The following is a 15,715-nucleotide window of genomic DNA, read 5'->3' on the forward strand; positions in this document are numbered from 1 at the left end:
AAAAGTAAGCCGGTATGCCCCGGTACAGCGTACCGGCAAGAGCCGGTTTGTGGTACCGGAGTGGCCCGGCTTTCCCAGGCGGCAATTTAAAGGGCCTGGGGCTCCCAGCAGCAGCTGGAGCCCCAGGCCCTTTAAATTGCCGCCAGAGCCCCACTGCTGGAGCCCTAGGGTAGCGGCAACGGGGCTCCGGGGATTATTTAAAGGGCCGGGGCTCCTGCTGCCTCTACTGCCCTGGGCCCTTTAAATAGCCGCCGTAGCCCCACCGCCGCTACCCCAGGGCTCTGGGGGCTATTTAAAGGGCTGGGGTGGTAGAAACAGGGGAGTCCTGGGCCCTTTAAATAGCCCCCAGAGCCCTGGAATAGCGGTGGGACTCCGGGGACTATTTAAAAGGCCCAGGGCAGTAGAGGCAGTGAGAGCCCCGGCCCTTTAAATAACCCCCGGAGCCCCGCTGCCGCTACCCCACAGCTCCAGCAGCAGGGGTCCGGCAGCTCTTTAAAGGGCCTGGGGAGAAAGAGGCAGGGGAGCCCCGGGCCCTTTAAGTAGCCCCCTGAGTCCTGCTGCCAGAGCCCTGGGGTAGCAGCAGCAGCTGAGGGCTCCAGCAGCGGTTTAAAGGGCCCGGGGCAGTAGCGGCAGTCGAGCCCTGGGCTCTTTAAACTGCTGCCGGAGCCCCCGGCTGCAGCTGCTACCCCAGTGGGGTAGCAGCAGGAGGAGGGCACTTACTGGTACAGAGCGGGCCGGGGCTGGCTCTGACCCCTCCATCCCCGCCCCTTCCACCTGAGGTCCCGCCCCTTCCGGGGCCCAGAGCCGGCCCCAACCCAGCCCCGTACTGGTAAGTCCCTATTTCTACTTTCACCCCTGTCTGGTCTCATCTGATACTGAGCCAGGAGAGCAAATTCAGTGTGCCTATGTAATGCTTTGGGAGTTAATTTTACAGTGCCTAGTAGTGTAACTTTGAATTCTATCCAAGTGCAGCTCTTTTATTGGGGGAGGAAGAGAGCAAATAGATTTTCCGGAAAGATGATGGATGAAAAGAACATGATTTTATGTATAAATGCTAACAAAATCGACAGGGTCTCCTGGATGCTTTCACTGCCTACTATTTTCCTTTCACTTTTAAGGGGAGATGAATTGGAAACATGGGAAGACTTAGCTATTGGTACCAATAATGCCAGTTGTAGTCGTAATTTTTTTATATGGACTTTCGTTCTCCAAAAAAAAAAAAGGATTAGGATTCAAATTTATTTCAGATAGGCCCCCAAACAGTCATGAGATAAGCTATGTCTACACTGCAGCTGTGCCACTGTAGGGCTTCTGGTGAAGACACTGGAAGTCAGCGGGACAGAGCTCTTCTGTCAGCTTAACTCCACCTCTGTGAGAGGTGGCAGCTATGTTGGCGGAAGAAGCTCTCCAGCTGGCATAGCACTGTCCATTCTGGTGCTTAGGTTGGTGTAACTTACATCTCTCAGGGGTGTGGATTATTCACCCTCCCCTGAGCAACGTAAGTTATACTGAAGTAATGTGTAGACCTAACTTAGCGGGCACCATGCCAGCCCCCGGGCTCCGCTCCCAGGGCCGGCTTTAGCAAGAGCGGGGCCCGATTCCTGGGAGCGTGGCTTGCTGCAAGCCCCGCCCCCAGGAATCGGGCCCCGCTCCGGCCGGAGTTCCAGCCGTGGTCGTGGGGCTTGGGTCTGGGCCGGAGCCGCTCAGCCAGGGCCGGGCCGGAGCTGAGCCGCGGGGGCCGGGCCGGACCCGGAGCCGCTCAGCCGGACCCGGGCTCGAGCCGCGGGGGCCGGGCTGGACCCGGAGCCGAGCCGAGCCACGGGGGCCGGGCCGGACCTGGAGCTGAGCCGCGGGGGCTGGGCCCGAGCCGCTCAGCCGGGGCCGGGCTGGAGTTGAGCCAGGGGGCCGGGCTGGAGCCGGAGCCGCTCAGCCGGACCCGGGCTCGAGCTGCAGGGGCCGGGCCGGACCCGGAGCCGCTCAGCCGGACCCGGGCTCGAGCCACGGGGGCCGGGCCGGACCCGGAGCCAAGCCAAGCCGCGGGGGCCGGGCCGGACCCGGAGCCGAGCCGCGGGAGCCGGGCCCGAGCCGCTCAGCCAGGGCCGGGCTGGAGTTGAGCCGGGGGGCCAGAGCCGAGCCGAGCCGCGGGGGCCGGGACGGAACCGAGCTGGGGGGCCGGACATGGGCCGGGCCCGAACCGGGTCGCGGGGCCTGGGCCAGAGCCGAGCCGAGCAGGCCGGACCGGCGCCCCGGGGCCGGAGCTGCTGGGGCCGGAGGTGCTCGGCCGGGGCTGGACTGGGCTGGGCCGTGCCGCGCCTCCCCGGAGCCCTTCTCACACCCCCCACCACCCCAGCTTACCCGGTGCTGCCTGCCCGCCCCTGCTTCTTTTCAGACTTCCCGCGAACCTCTGATTCGCGGGAAGCAGGGGCAGGGGAGGAGCAGGGGGCGGAGCGTTCAGGGAAGGGGAGGAGGGGGAAGTGAGCTGGGGGCGGGGTGGAGAGCTGCAGCGCGGGGCCCTCTTCGCGCAGGGCCCAATTCAGCCGAATCGGCTGAATCGGCCTAAAGCCAGCCCTGCTTAGGAGAAGACTAGTATGTGTCTGTGACAGGGTGCTGAGTGAGAAGCACTTAATCAGCCCCTGCCACTCCAGCCCCAATCTAGGGGAATGGATTGGGGCTGGCTGGATAGCCCTGCGTCTGCCTGGTAATGGGCAGCATCTGACAGCCTCATTAGCCAGGGCTATAAAGGCTGGGAGTAAACCAGAGGAGTGGGGGGGGGGAAGAGAAAGGGACACAGGCACAGAGGGAGCTGGGAGCCTTCTGGTCTGTTGCTGGCCAGGCCTGCACTTGGCAAAGTTAGGTGCGAAACTCATAAGTAGTTGGAAAGTGGTAGCGGGAAAACAACTATAAATAAAGAACACTGGTGTCGCATCAAGCCAAGAAATTCCTGACTGATTGGAGAGGGCAACGGGCCAAAACTAGACAGGCCCAGCATGCACCTAATACAGTGTCTCTCCCCCCACCTCTGCCACCATTTCCAGCTCACCCTCCCTTTCGTATCCCATTACACCAGGAGAAATTTAGAAGCCAGGCGTGCCCAAAAAGTTAGTAGAATCTGTGAATCTTAAGAGCTGATTCTTTCAGAGGATTGTGTCGCAGGAACCCCTTGTTCAAATAACCCCAAATGTGGATTACTATCCCTACCCAGAGCTCCAGGAAGCCACAAAATTTCAAAGCAATCCAAGTAACCACACAGATTTTAGAGCATTTAGAAGTCTATCTTTAAACAGAAATTGTTCTTAACCTTAACTACCGCTCCACTATAATAAACCCTCTTCTTACCATTCCTGCAGATAACAGGATAAAAGGCATCAGGATAAAGGCTCCCAGCCTGAAATGCATCCTGGTGGTTTAGTAACAACTGGGAGAGGAAAGGATGAGGGAACAAGAAATCAGAATACAATTAACGACGACAGAAAAAGGTTATAGTGAATACTTAAGGTGCAATGAGTCAAAGACAACATTTACACTTCAGCACGATATTGCCAAAGTAAAACTAATAGTCAAATACATTACTTCAGTTTACAAGATTAGGGGTGGGGCAGGGGAAAAAAAGAGTCTAAACTAACTGGTTTATATTGTAGTGATTTCAAAAACAAACACACAAAACAAAATAAAAAAATCTTCACATTATACAACAAAAAATAAAATAGTGGGCAGACACTTAAGTAAAACCAGTACTCTGAGAAAAGACCAAATAATATAAATAGGGCTATTGATTAATCGCAGTTAACTCACATGATTAACTCAAAAAAATTAAATTGTGATTAAAAAATTAATCGTGATTAATTGCACTGTTAAACAATAGAATACCAATGGAAATTTTTAAACTATTTTTGGATGTTTTTCTACATTTTCAAATATATTGATTTCTATTACAACACAGAATATAAAGTGCTCACTTTATATTATTATTTTTTATTACAAATATTTGCACTGTAAAAATGATAAAAGAAATAGTATTTTTCAATTCACCTCATACAAGTACTGTAGTGCAATCTCTTTATCATGAAAGTGTAACTTACAAATGTAGAATTTTTTTTGTTACATAACTGCACTCAAAAACAAAAACAATGTAAAACATTAGAGCCTGCAAGTTCACTCAGTCCCACTTCTTGTTCAGCCAATCTCTCAGACAAACAAATTTGTTTACAATTTGCAGGTGATAATGCTGCCCGCTTCTTGTTTACAATGTCACCTGAAAGCAAGAACAGGTGTTTGCATGGCACTTTTGTAGCCGAGTCACAAGATGTTTATGTGCCAGATGCGCTAAAAATTCATATGTCCCTTCATGTTTCAACCACCATTCCAGGGGACATGCGTCCATGGTGATGATGGGTTCTGCTCGATAACGATCCACAGCAGTGCGGACCGACACATGTTCATTGTCATCATCTGAATCAGATGCCACCAGCAGGCTGATTTTCTTTTTTGATGGTTCTGGGTTTTTACAGTGCAAATATTTGTAATAAAAATAAATATAAAGCGAGCACTGTACATTTTGTATTCTGTGTTGTAACTGAAATCAATATATTTGAAAATGTAGAAAATGTCCAAAAATATTTAAATAAATGGTATTCTATTATTGTTTAACCGTGCGATTAATCGCGCGATTAATTTTTTTAATCACTTGACAGCCCTAAATATAAATAATAAAATTTATATTGCATTGAAGGATACCAAAAGCACTTTAAATGCACTACAGTAAAAGCTGTGTTATCCGGCACTTTTATCAATCAGAAAGCTCTATTAACCGGCATTACTGATATCTACCAATACAAATCTTCAATCTAGTAAGCGGGACTAGTATACTGCCCAGGAGGTTATGCAGTTGCACATTCTGCACTCTACTCATATGCAAAAGAGGCAGAAGACAAGTAAGCAAGCTGATATCAGGGATTTATTCAAAAAAACAGGTTCCAGAGTGTGTCATAAGGTCATTACAGATTCAGCCCAACCTTCTACATCTACAATGATAACTGATGTTGATAATGATGATCCTGAAGTGCCTTCTGAATCATCAAAGAAAGATTAAATAATGTTCAGTATAGTTTTAGTGCTAAGTGTGTTTTTAGTGATCTGGGTGTACGCCATGTGCTGCCCATAGTGATATGTAGTGTCATAAGATAACTTACTGTATAGAAAACTTTACTTGAATGCACCTAAGTGCGTCAAGAAACCAACCACTCTGCAGTGCAGTACTACTACTGGATTGGTGAGTATCTGTTTACTATTTTCTACTTTATTCATTTTATTGTATTCTAATTCTTTGAAAATTGGTATTCCATTGGTAAGTATAACTCTTAGTTAACGGGGAGTGCCAGTTAATCAAAAATTCCAATTTCCCCAACATGCCAGATAACAAAGCTTTTACTGTATATACAAGTATGTATGCACACATTCAATGTGATTACTCAGACATACTTAAAGAGAAGCACATGCTTAAAGTGTTTTTTCTGGCTGCGGTAAGGCTTAGAAGTGTGCTATAATTACACAAACCTTTTCTCTCATCTGAAGTGATATTACACGTGGCTGATGAAAACACAAACATGACTCTTGTTGTTACTTGTTTTTGTTGTTAAATCTCCATTCCAGGAGTCATTGATTAATTCCTCCAGACATCTACCTCAAGAGGAATGCTAATTAATTTAAGACAGTTGGCAAGAATACAAGCAGAAAAATTTCTGTACAGCTACACAGTGTATACCTAATGGTAGTTATTATGTATTTATTTCCGGTTGCGTGCAGCATAGGCAAAGCACTTTCCACACCGAAAAGGCGGGAATCTGATGACCTCACTGTCTGAAGATTGACAAATAGACAAAAAGTGGGCAGAGGAAATTGTCACAACATATATGCAATTAAACAATAATATGCTTCCTTACCTTTCTATAGTTAACATTCCCTTCATGTTTACTGAAAAATTCCAGAGCTTGGTGTGCTGAAAAACAACATATAACATTAAAAACTAACTTAAAAGTATTGTGGCTAGGCCAGCTTTTGTTAGAAGTACTGTCAAAATATAGGTGCTAGAATGAATTGAAGTGTACTTATAACACAACTGGCATTGGCATACAGCACATCACTCCTCTTGACATTTCCCATGTGGTAAATTACATGTTCTCTTCTCATAGCAAATAGATGGTACTCGGTTTTAATAAATGCAAAGATGATATTTCTTTGATGCTTTTGGACACAGACTGAGACCTTGTTCTCCTTGACTCTCCAGTTCCCAGAAACCACAAGCTGCATTGGCCAGCCTAGTACTGTAACACAACAAAGGGTCTTCTTACATCCCAGCCCAGACTATCACAATTAAGGAATGGAATGCTCATTCACACAGCTTTGATATGGTATGTTCCACAAAATTCTAGGTACCACTAGATAGGCTACTTGGAATTTGAGTTTGAAAGTAATTCTTGTAATTTTAATTAATTTTTATTATAGACATACCATTTAAGTTTCTTTGTTCTCCTAAGGTATTGAATCAGATATAACCTGTGACCCATCGTTAATGTTTAACTACTTGATTAATTTTTATCATACATGAAAAACAAAAATCTGCAGTCAGCAAAGTAAAGACAGTGTTTACTCATTGATCAGTTAGGCATGCACATTGCCAAGCAGTACTTACTAGGCAAGCATCACACTATAGAATAAAATAAATGGGCATCACTATTTTAAAGTGAAATATTGTTCAAACTTTGATTACATTTGACTTGTGTTAATGTGACAATCCCTGGAGACAATTTATTTACATATATTCTCTCCGTAAAAGGATTTGGTTCAAACTGCAAACCCACCAGCTATTCAATTCTTGCTATGAATACTGGTTTCATTTTGACTATTAATGTAGCTTGGACCATTTAAAACTATAGTATATAAAGCACACACAGATACTTTAGGGAACAATTTCTCATCAGCAAGGGAATAGACAAGATGACTTAATAGGCCTTTCCACCTTCTTAGTTCTATATTTTAAACAGAGAAGAGATATAATTTCCAGTGCTTGGAATTCTTGGATTGGCAATTTATTTCCTCTATTCCTCCATACACACTATTAATCAAACATATTGATTCTGCAAGTTGATCTACGCCGTAGCAGGCAGATCTTTACAATGGTAGAGCCTCAGGAACGGACGTCAATGGAGCTCCACTCAGATGTATATGTTTGTCCATGCACATGTTTTTGTATGGCCATAGCAAGTAGAGTGCAAGGAAGCATTGCTACCTACACCAAACTTAGTCAACATTTTGACTATATAATTAATTTTAAAGTCCTTTGAGAAATGTGAATATGAAAAGTGTTATATGAAATCAAATTCTATTCCATTTCTGCCAGGTTTGGTTTCTATAAAGTGTAACTCATGGATCTGTAAACTAGAAATGGCTTAGGAAATGAAATGTCTTTACCTGCATTAGCACTGGATATCTTTATTAACTATGGATCCAGTCCTGACACCACTTAAGTGAATGGCAGAACTGCAGTTTGCTTCAGTGATAAAAGGCTTGACTTCAGTGAGAGAAAGATTGGGTCCAATGAGTGGTATTTTCAGACAAATAACTAAAATATGGTTATAAATTGTGACCCAATAGCAAATTATAAGGAGCATTACTCAGGTAATCATGATCAACGGGTTAAATAAATGTAGCCTTTTTTTAATTTGGAAAATCAAGTTTGCCCTTGATTAGAGTGGATTATTTTGGAATAAATCTGTCAAATTTTGTCTCTGAATTTTCTGCAAGCAGATTGGAATTATCTCAGTTTTGCAGATTCTGCCATCCTTATTCACAGTAAGCACCTTTAGCCTAAATCCTGCAAAGACGTATGCACCTACTTAACTTTATGCTCTATGAGTTGTCCCATTAATTTCAATGGGACTACTCATGGTGTACAAAGTTAAGCATCTGCATATGTCTTTGCAGGATCCAGCCTACAGTACTACACACTGTAAGAGGGCACAACCTGGCTCTGAATAAATTCTGTGCATAATCTTAGTCTGTAACTTGTTCACAATTGCAAATATTCAATATTTGAAATTTGAGAAGTTTGATTGGCCAAAGGCCACATGCTATGTTTTTATTCCGTATTTGGTTAAGATGAATACTAAGAGTCAGGATTTCTGGTGCAAGTACTCACAAATTATGAATTAAAAATTTGTTGTGAGTGAACATTCCACAACATTCACTTAAAATTCACTGTTTCCATTAATATTCTTGCCAGTAAACTCATTTGGTAGAATATTTACAGAAAGCAGATGCAATAAAATAAATTTATTTAAAAATTCAAACAAAAATATTTATGATTCCTCTTCCCTGCCCTCCACCCCAGTTTGCCCCATCTCTCCTTGATTCTGTGTTGCATAATGTTATTTGGCATTAGCTTAACTGGATATTTACCTACCTCAAATAAAAGTACAACAGAGACTTTGACACTTTTATTTTTATATGACAAATTCAGCATCATACTTCACTACCTATTTTACAAAGAAGTTAATATACAGTGCTTTGAAAATGTACAATATTATTAAAAACAATCTGAACAGAGAAAGCTGATATAATTAAGACACCCATGGAGCAACAAAGAACATTTAGAAATATAAATAAGCCATAAATTATTTCCTAGAAAATCAGTTGTAATTTAAATATCCCATATTTGTGATCAGAAAGGTGATAGTATTGGTGAAGTTAAGCATTAGGCTAATTCTTCTCTTCTTTCTGCCAACCAGGCCATTTTTGTATAAGATCCATAGACACAAATACAAACATTCCAATTACATGATGCCACATTTTAGAAGATAAAAGAATTCACACTGATTTAAACACCTAACATAAAAATAAACAGGAAAACTAGTGCTACAGCACAAGTTCCAGACAGGATATATACTCAGACATTCATATCTGCTATTTAGTCTAAGAAAGATGGAATTTGCATGATCACTGTCCTTCACTTTCCAGTGATCCAATTTTCTAGCCAATCCTGTATTCACTTTCCTTTGCAAGTAATTTAAAATATTATGCTAAAATGCATATTTTGTATGTATCTTACCTATTTCAATATGTGTTGAAATACCACACGGCATACATCTTTGGGACAGGCTGTAAACTATAATCAGCAGAACAGACCAAACCTTGAAACCATCCATATTGCTAATATACTGGCACATAAATCATGGCTTTGAAAATGCTTGGGGCAGTATTACTGTGACCTTTGAAATCTAGGTTACAGTATATTTCTCTCCTTTCAAGCATGTCGCTGACACAGAGGCTAAACTGTCAGGTTATTTGAAATGCCCCCGTTTTCCAGTTTGATGTTAATCATTATCAGCACTTATCTTTTACATCAGAGTGGATGTTTTTTATGACCAAAGGCAAAAGAAATCTGTACTACAGGATGTTTCCCTCCTGAAATCTGTGGCATTTCTAGACTATGGGAGGGTAACTTCTATTACTTGATCTTCTACACTTCTGTATTTTAAATAGAGATATCGTTGTAAGATAAAAAGGGTCATTCAAAAATATTTGTAGTATGGCATACAGCTATCTTGTATCTCATAAACTATTATAGAAGACTAACACAATATTACAAAGTGGTATTTTTTAGCTGAAATCAACATAAATACCAGTTTTACAAGTTTCACGAGGCTTGAGGTGAGAAACCACAGAACTTATTAACACCCCTCCCAACAACTGGCATGTATGTTTCTGTGGTTTAGGTCCCATAACCCAGTGAAGTTTGTAAAACTGGTATTTAGGTTGTTTTCCACTAAGAGTTGAGTGGGCTCTTGTAATACAGCTTGTAAAAGTGTTTGCTGGGTTTTTTCAGTTTCTGGTGTCTGCATGGAGTCCAGTAGGACTGGGGCTCAGGTTTGTCAAAAGTTTCACAAGACTTTGAGCAAAGTTGGTCGCATTTTAAAATCTGTCACAAAGCCGCAAACCTAAGAAAAAGTCACTTCGGCCCAGATCTTGCAGAGACTTATACGAATGGAGTTAAGTCTAGGGGTGAGGTACTGCCAGTGGGTGGCAGAGGGCAAAACCCCGGCAAAAGGAGGGGCAGAGGGGGTAACAGTTACCCCGGTGGACTGAGACACCAGTGTTTGGCCAAAAAAATAGGGTGGTTGGGCAGAGGGGCCTTTTTATTTGATCAGAGGGGCTTTTTTGCATGTTTACACAAACTGAGCATGATCAGTAACATCTGCTGAAGCCATTGCCCTTCAGCCTGCCCTTATTAGCCATAAGATTCTGCTGACTGCTTTTTACAGGAGTTAAAGGGGCAAAAGGGGGAAATTGGAGGAGGGAGGTGGCCAGGGTCTGATCAGGGGTTGAAAATTGACTGGCCGGGGGATCAAGCAGCTGGAAGCAGGGTTAGGATAGGGGCTGAAAGCAAAATCAGAGATGGGGGGAGGGGAAGGAGACAGAGTTAAGCCTAGGGTGAGGCACTGCCAGAGGGTGGCAGAGGGCAAAACCCCGGCACAGGGAGGGGCAGAGGGGGTAAGAGTTACCCCGGTGGACTGAGACACCAGTGTTCGGTCAAAAAAATAGGGTGGGTGGGGGGAGCAGAGGGTTTTTTTTATTTCCCCTCCCACAGACCACACCTCTCAGCATGGGCTTCCCAGGGCTGAGTTCTTAAAGGCACAGGCATCCAAATGCCTAGTCACTGCAGTTCCTCTTTGATGTAACCTACTCAGGTGCTGCAGCAGGAGACTTAATTCAGTGAAACCGGGCCTTCCCTACATCCCCCCAGGGGGCTGTACACCCCCCTCCCCTGAATTTCCCCAACACCCCCCAGTGGTCAACTAGTTACAACAGTGTTACCAATTTTGTCATTGGTTAGAAATTTGAATTGAAATTGAAACATTAATACACACTTTAAAAGCATATACAATGTATGATAAAATACTTGTACCTGAAAAAGTATAATAGGTTTGAAAAGTATGAACAAAGACTAGCTTCCTCACACAGCTATTGTTATTTCTGACAATGTTGGCACATTCGTTTCAGCAATGTTAGCCAACCTTATAATTTAAAATTATGATTTGTAAGCAAGGTCTGAATGAGCTCTTCCCTGACAGATAATGATGAGCCAGGGTTGGGGGGAAGGCTTCAGAACCAGACTGTATTTACATGAACTCACCTACTCTGCCTAGGTATTCAGCAGACAAAGCTGTGTTGCCCAAGTGATCAATTTTGGCTGGTGTTTTGGGAGTTTCTGTACTAATCATTATTATATTATAATTAATTTTTATATAAGAATGGCCATATTGGGTCATACCAATGGTCCATCTAGCCCAGTACTCTGTCTTCCGACAGTGGCCAATGCCAGGTGCTTCAAAGGGAATTAACAGAACAAGGCAATTATTGACTGATCCATTCCCTGTCGTCCACTTCCAGCTTCGGGCAAACAGACTCCCAGAGCATGGTGTTGCGTCCCTGCCCATCCTGGCTAATAACCATTGATAGACATATCCTCCATGAACTTACCTAGTTCTTTTTTGAATTCTGTTCTAGCTTTGGCCTTCACAATAAAAAGTTCCACAGGTTGACTGTATGTTGTGTGAAGAAGTATTTCCTTTTGTTTGTTTTAAATCCGCTGCCAATTAATGTCATTGAGTGACCCCTAGTTCTTGTGTTACGTGAGGGAGCTTTTCACTTTCTCCACACCAGTCAAGATTTTATAGACACCCCCCCCCCAACAGCCTCTTTTCCAAGCTGGAAAGTTCCCCAGTCTTTTTAATCTCTCCTCATATGGAAACTGTTCCATATGCCTAATCCTTTTAGTTGCCCTTCTCTGTACCTTTTCCAACTCCAATATATCTTTTTTAAGATGGGGTGACCAGGACTGCACACAGTATTCAAGATGTGAGCATACCATGATTTATATAGTAAAAGTGGAGGAGCTTGGTTTGCCAGACTGATCAGCAAAGCCACTGCTGACAAACTATGTGAAAAGGCTGAAAAACACCAATCCTCTGGACTGCATCAACATGCAGAAAGCCTTATAAGCCAGTCATTGTCAAAGCCAATTTTAGCAGTACTTAATGAGGCTGTTAAGAATGCTGGAAACACAACACAGTTTATGCAAACAAACATGGCTGTCACATCATACTTTCTCTTTAAGCAAGAGATACCACACACTACAGACTGGAGGCCAATGTTAAGTGCATTGTCATTTGTTAATCCAGAAGTTGGACACTGGTTATGACCAAGACCAGCAAATGCTCATTATCTTTCTGCAAGAAACTCAACTGACTGGTTAGAAGCATGCAGTGCAACAGTGAAAGACTCAGCAGTTGAAAAAGTGAAGAACTCTCTCACCGCATTCAGAAAATGTGCATACATGGCTGATGAATGCACCAACGCAAATGGGTGTCAAGTATTAAGTCACTGCCTATCTTATCTTGATATCAGTGGGAGATCAGTAGATGAATTTTTAGATGTTCAGTTTATAGAAGACACATCGGCTGCATCTCTGACAACCACATCTTAGAAGAGTTAAATGCTTGTCAATTGACCCCCAAACAGATGGCTGCGTGTGTATTTGATGGAGCTTGCAAACTTCTCTGGAAGACATAGTGGGGTACAAGCTTTGCTCAGAGAAAAGTGTAACTCTAATCTCTCCAATACACACTGCAGAGGTCATCTACTACTACTAGTACAAGCTGCAGAATCTTCAAAAGGCATCTCGGAAAATATAGAAGATACATTGGGACAGAAGTTCAAATTAGTCCATCCTGGGAAAATCCACTGGCTTTCTCATGAGTGATCCTTGGCTGTTGTCTTAAAATTACGGCAACCATTATTATTGGCTTTGGAAAGTATCTACCGAGATGGGATGGATCTAATTAGTGAGGCTGGTGGATTACTTTCGCTACTAAGTTCAGAGAACACAATCGCCATTCTCTTTTGTAAGTCAACTGTTGAAACCACTTGGGTCATTATACAATGCCATCCAGGCATCTGCTACAACAGTAATAGATCTCTGTCCAGCAATGGAAGCTACACTTGGATCAATCAGAGAGATATCCATCAAAAACATACTGGAAGAAGCAAAGACCTCAGTTCAGAAGTTGACTAATTAGGACACTTATATTAACTCCTTAAATGAAGAAGACTAAGGGTACATCTATACTACCCGGATCGGCAGGTAGTGTTCGATGTATCGGGGATCGATTTATCACATCTCGTCTAGACGCGATAAATCGATCCCCGAATCGACGCCCGTACTCCACCTCGGCAGGAGTAGTAAGCAGATTTGACGGGGGAGCCACAGCGGTCGATTCACCGCTGTGAGGATGGCCAGGTAAGTCGAACTAAGATACTTCGAATTCAGCTACGCAAATAGCGTAGCTGTAGTTGCATATCTTAGTTCGAACCCCCGCTCTAGTGTAGCCCAGGCCAAGAAGTGTTTGTTAAGCCAGCTGAAAAAGTAAAGTACACGGACTCAATTCTTACATCTCTACAACAACTTTTGGATTCCATCAACCTCTACGTAGCTTTTACAGATGCCTGTCTTATAAAACACCGACAGTTGAGTGGAGTGAGGCACTACCAGCAATGGGGCTGCCATGTGATCAGGACAGAACAGAGAATTTGAACACAGAGTGGAATATCATATGATGAATGAATGTATATTTGATTTCAACTTTTTCTTTATCATCACTAATGGTTCAACCCAATTTTTGTGCTGTGTTTCCTGGGATGAAAGAAGTACGAATTCATCTCTTTCTACTTCCAGTCACAACAGCTACAGTCGAGCGTTCTTTTTCCTCATTGAATAGAATTTTGTGTTCTGAAAGAGGTCGCCTTCTGCCTGATCATGAGCATATCATGAAGGACTGGAAGTATCTAACACATGAGAAGCCACCAAAGATGAATGCACTGCATTTGAGAAGTTAATTAACAGAGTTGTGAAAAATTACAAGAAAGATGTAGATATAGTGCTTCATAGTAGGCTTGCATAGCCTACTCTAATTTGTGTGATGATTTAAAAACATGAGTTAAATCTAATAAAATGATCGTGAAACATTTTTCAGTTTTTACTATGGTGCCGTCCCAGGCCAATGGGGGCGGCGGGAAGCCGCGGTCAGCACATCCCTCACCTGCGCCGCTTCTCGCTGCCCCCATTGGCCCGGGACGGCGAACCGTGGCAAGTAGGGGCTGCAATCGGCCGAACCTGCCACGTCAGCAGGTAAATAAACTGGCCCGGCCCGCCAGGGTGCTTACCCTGGCAAGCCGCGTACCAAACATTGCCGACCCCTGCTATAGGGTGTGTGAAACTGCTATCTGTAGGAATTAGCTACATCAGATAGCAGTTTTTAGGAAAGTAGGAACTGTCCACCGCTATAAGTAGCAAATTCCTACAGATAGCAGTTTCACACACCCTATAGTGTAAGAAACGGCTATCTGTAGGAATTAGCTACATCATATAGCAGTTTTTAACAAATTAGGACAAGTCAGCAAATAAGAACAACCTTATGTTCTTGGTAGTGATGGGGGACTTCAACTATCCAGACATCTGTTGGGAAAATAATACAGCAGGGCACAGATTATCCAACAAATTCTTGGAATGTATTGGAGACAATTTTTTATTTCAGAAGGTGGAGAAAGCTACTAGGGGAGAGGCTGTTCTAGATTTGATTTTGACAAATAGGGAGGAACTGGTTAAGAATTTGAAAGTGGAAGGCAGCTTTGGTGGAAGTGATCATGAAATGATAGAGTTCATGATTTTAAGGACTGGGAGGAGGGAGAACAGCAAAATAAAGATAATGGATTTCAAGAAGACAGACTGTAGCAAACTCAGGGAGCTGGCAGGTAAGAATCCATGGGAAGCAAGTCTAAGGGGAAAAATAATTGAAGACAGTTGGCAGTTTTTCAAAGAGACATTATTAAGGGCACAAGAGCAAACTATCCCACTGCATAGAAAAGATAGGAAGTATGGCAAGAGACCACCTTGGCTTAACCAGGAGATCTTCAATGATCTAAAACTCAAAAAAGAGCCCTACAAAAAGTGGAAACTAGGTCAAATTACAAAGGATGAATATAAACAAATAACACAAGTATGAAGGGACAAAATTAGAAAGGCTAAGGCACAAAATGAGATTGAACTAGCTAGAGACACAAAGGGTAACAAGAAAACATTCTACAAATACATTAGAAGCAAGAGGAAGACCAAGGACAGGGTAGGCCCATTACTCAACAAGGGGGGAACAATAACTGAAAATATGGAAATGGAAGAGGTGCTTAATGACTTCCTTGTTTCAGTTTTCCCCAAGAAGGTTGGTGGTGATTGGACATCTAACACAGTGAACGCCAATGAAAATGAGGTAGTATTAGAGGCAAAAATAGGAAAAGAACAAGTTAAAAATTACTGAGACAAATTAGATGTCTTTAAGTCACCAGGATCTGATGAAATACGTCCTCGAGTACTCAAGGAGCTGACTGAGGAGATATCTGAGCCATTAGCAATTATCTTTGAAAAGTCATGGAAGACAGGAGAGATTCCAGAAGACTGGAAAAGGGCAAATATAGTGCCCATCTATAAAAAGGGAAATAAGGACAACCTGGGGAAATACAGACCACTCAGCTTAACTTGTGTACCCAGAAAGATAATGGAGCAAATAGTTAAGCAATTAGTTTGCAAACATCTAGAAGAAAATAAGGT

General features: G+C 43.2%; 1 protein-coding gene across 2 annotated transcripts in view; it reads right to left on the reverse strand.

Moving 5' to 3' along the window:
- Nucleotides 1–9,333, reverse strand: part of GPLD1 (glycosylphosphatidylinositol specific phospholipase D1) — a 37,435-nt gene extending 28,102 nt beyond the window's left edge. The window contains exons 1-3 of one of the 2 annotated variants that reach the window (XM_005281397.4): nucleotides 9,104–9,332; nucleotides 5,940–5,995; nucleotides 3,337–3,415 (exon numbers count right to left, since the gene is read on the reverse strand). In XM_005281397.4, the coding sequence (XP_005281454.3) occupies nucleotides 3,337–3,415; nucleotides 5,940–5,995; nucleotides 9,104–9,221 (253 nt within the window). In that variant the 5' untranslated portion in view covers nucleotides 9,222–9,332. Of the gene's footprint in view, nucleotides 1–3,336; nucleotides 3,416–5,939; nucleotides 5,996–9,103 lie in introns of both variants that reach the window. The other variant, XM_065581979.1, reaches the window with a different exon arrangement.
- Nucleotides 9,334–15,715: the final 6,382 nt, after the last annotated feature.

Source organism: Chrysemys picta, chromosome 2 (genome assembly GCF_011386835.1).
Source record: "Chrysemys picta bellii isolate R12L10 chromosome 2, ASM1138683v2, whole genome shotgun sequence".
Lineage (NCBI taxonomy): Eukaryota > Metazoa > Chordata > Testudines > Emydidae > Chrysemys > Chrysemys picta.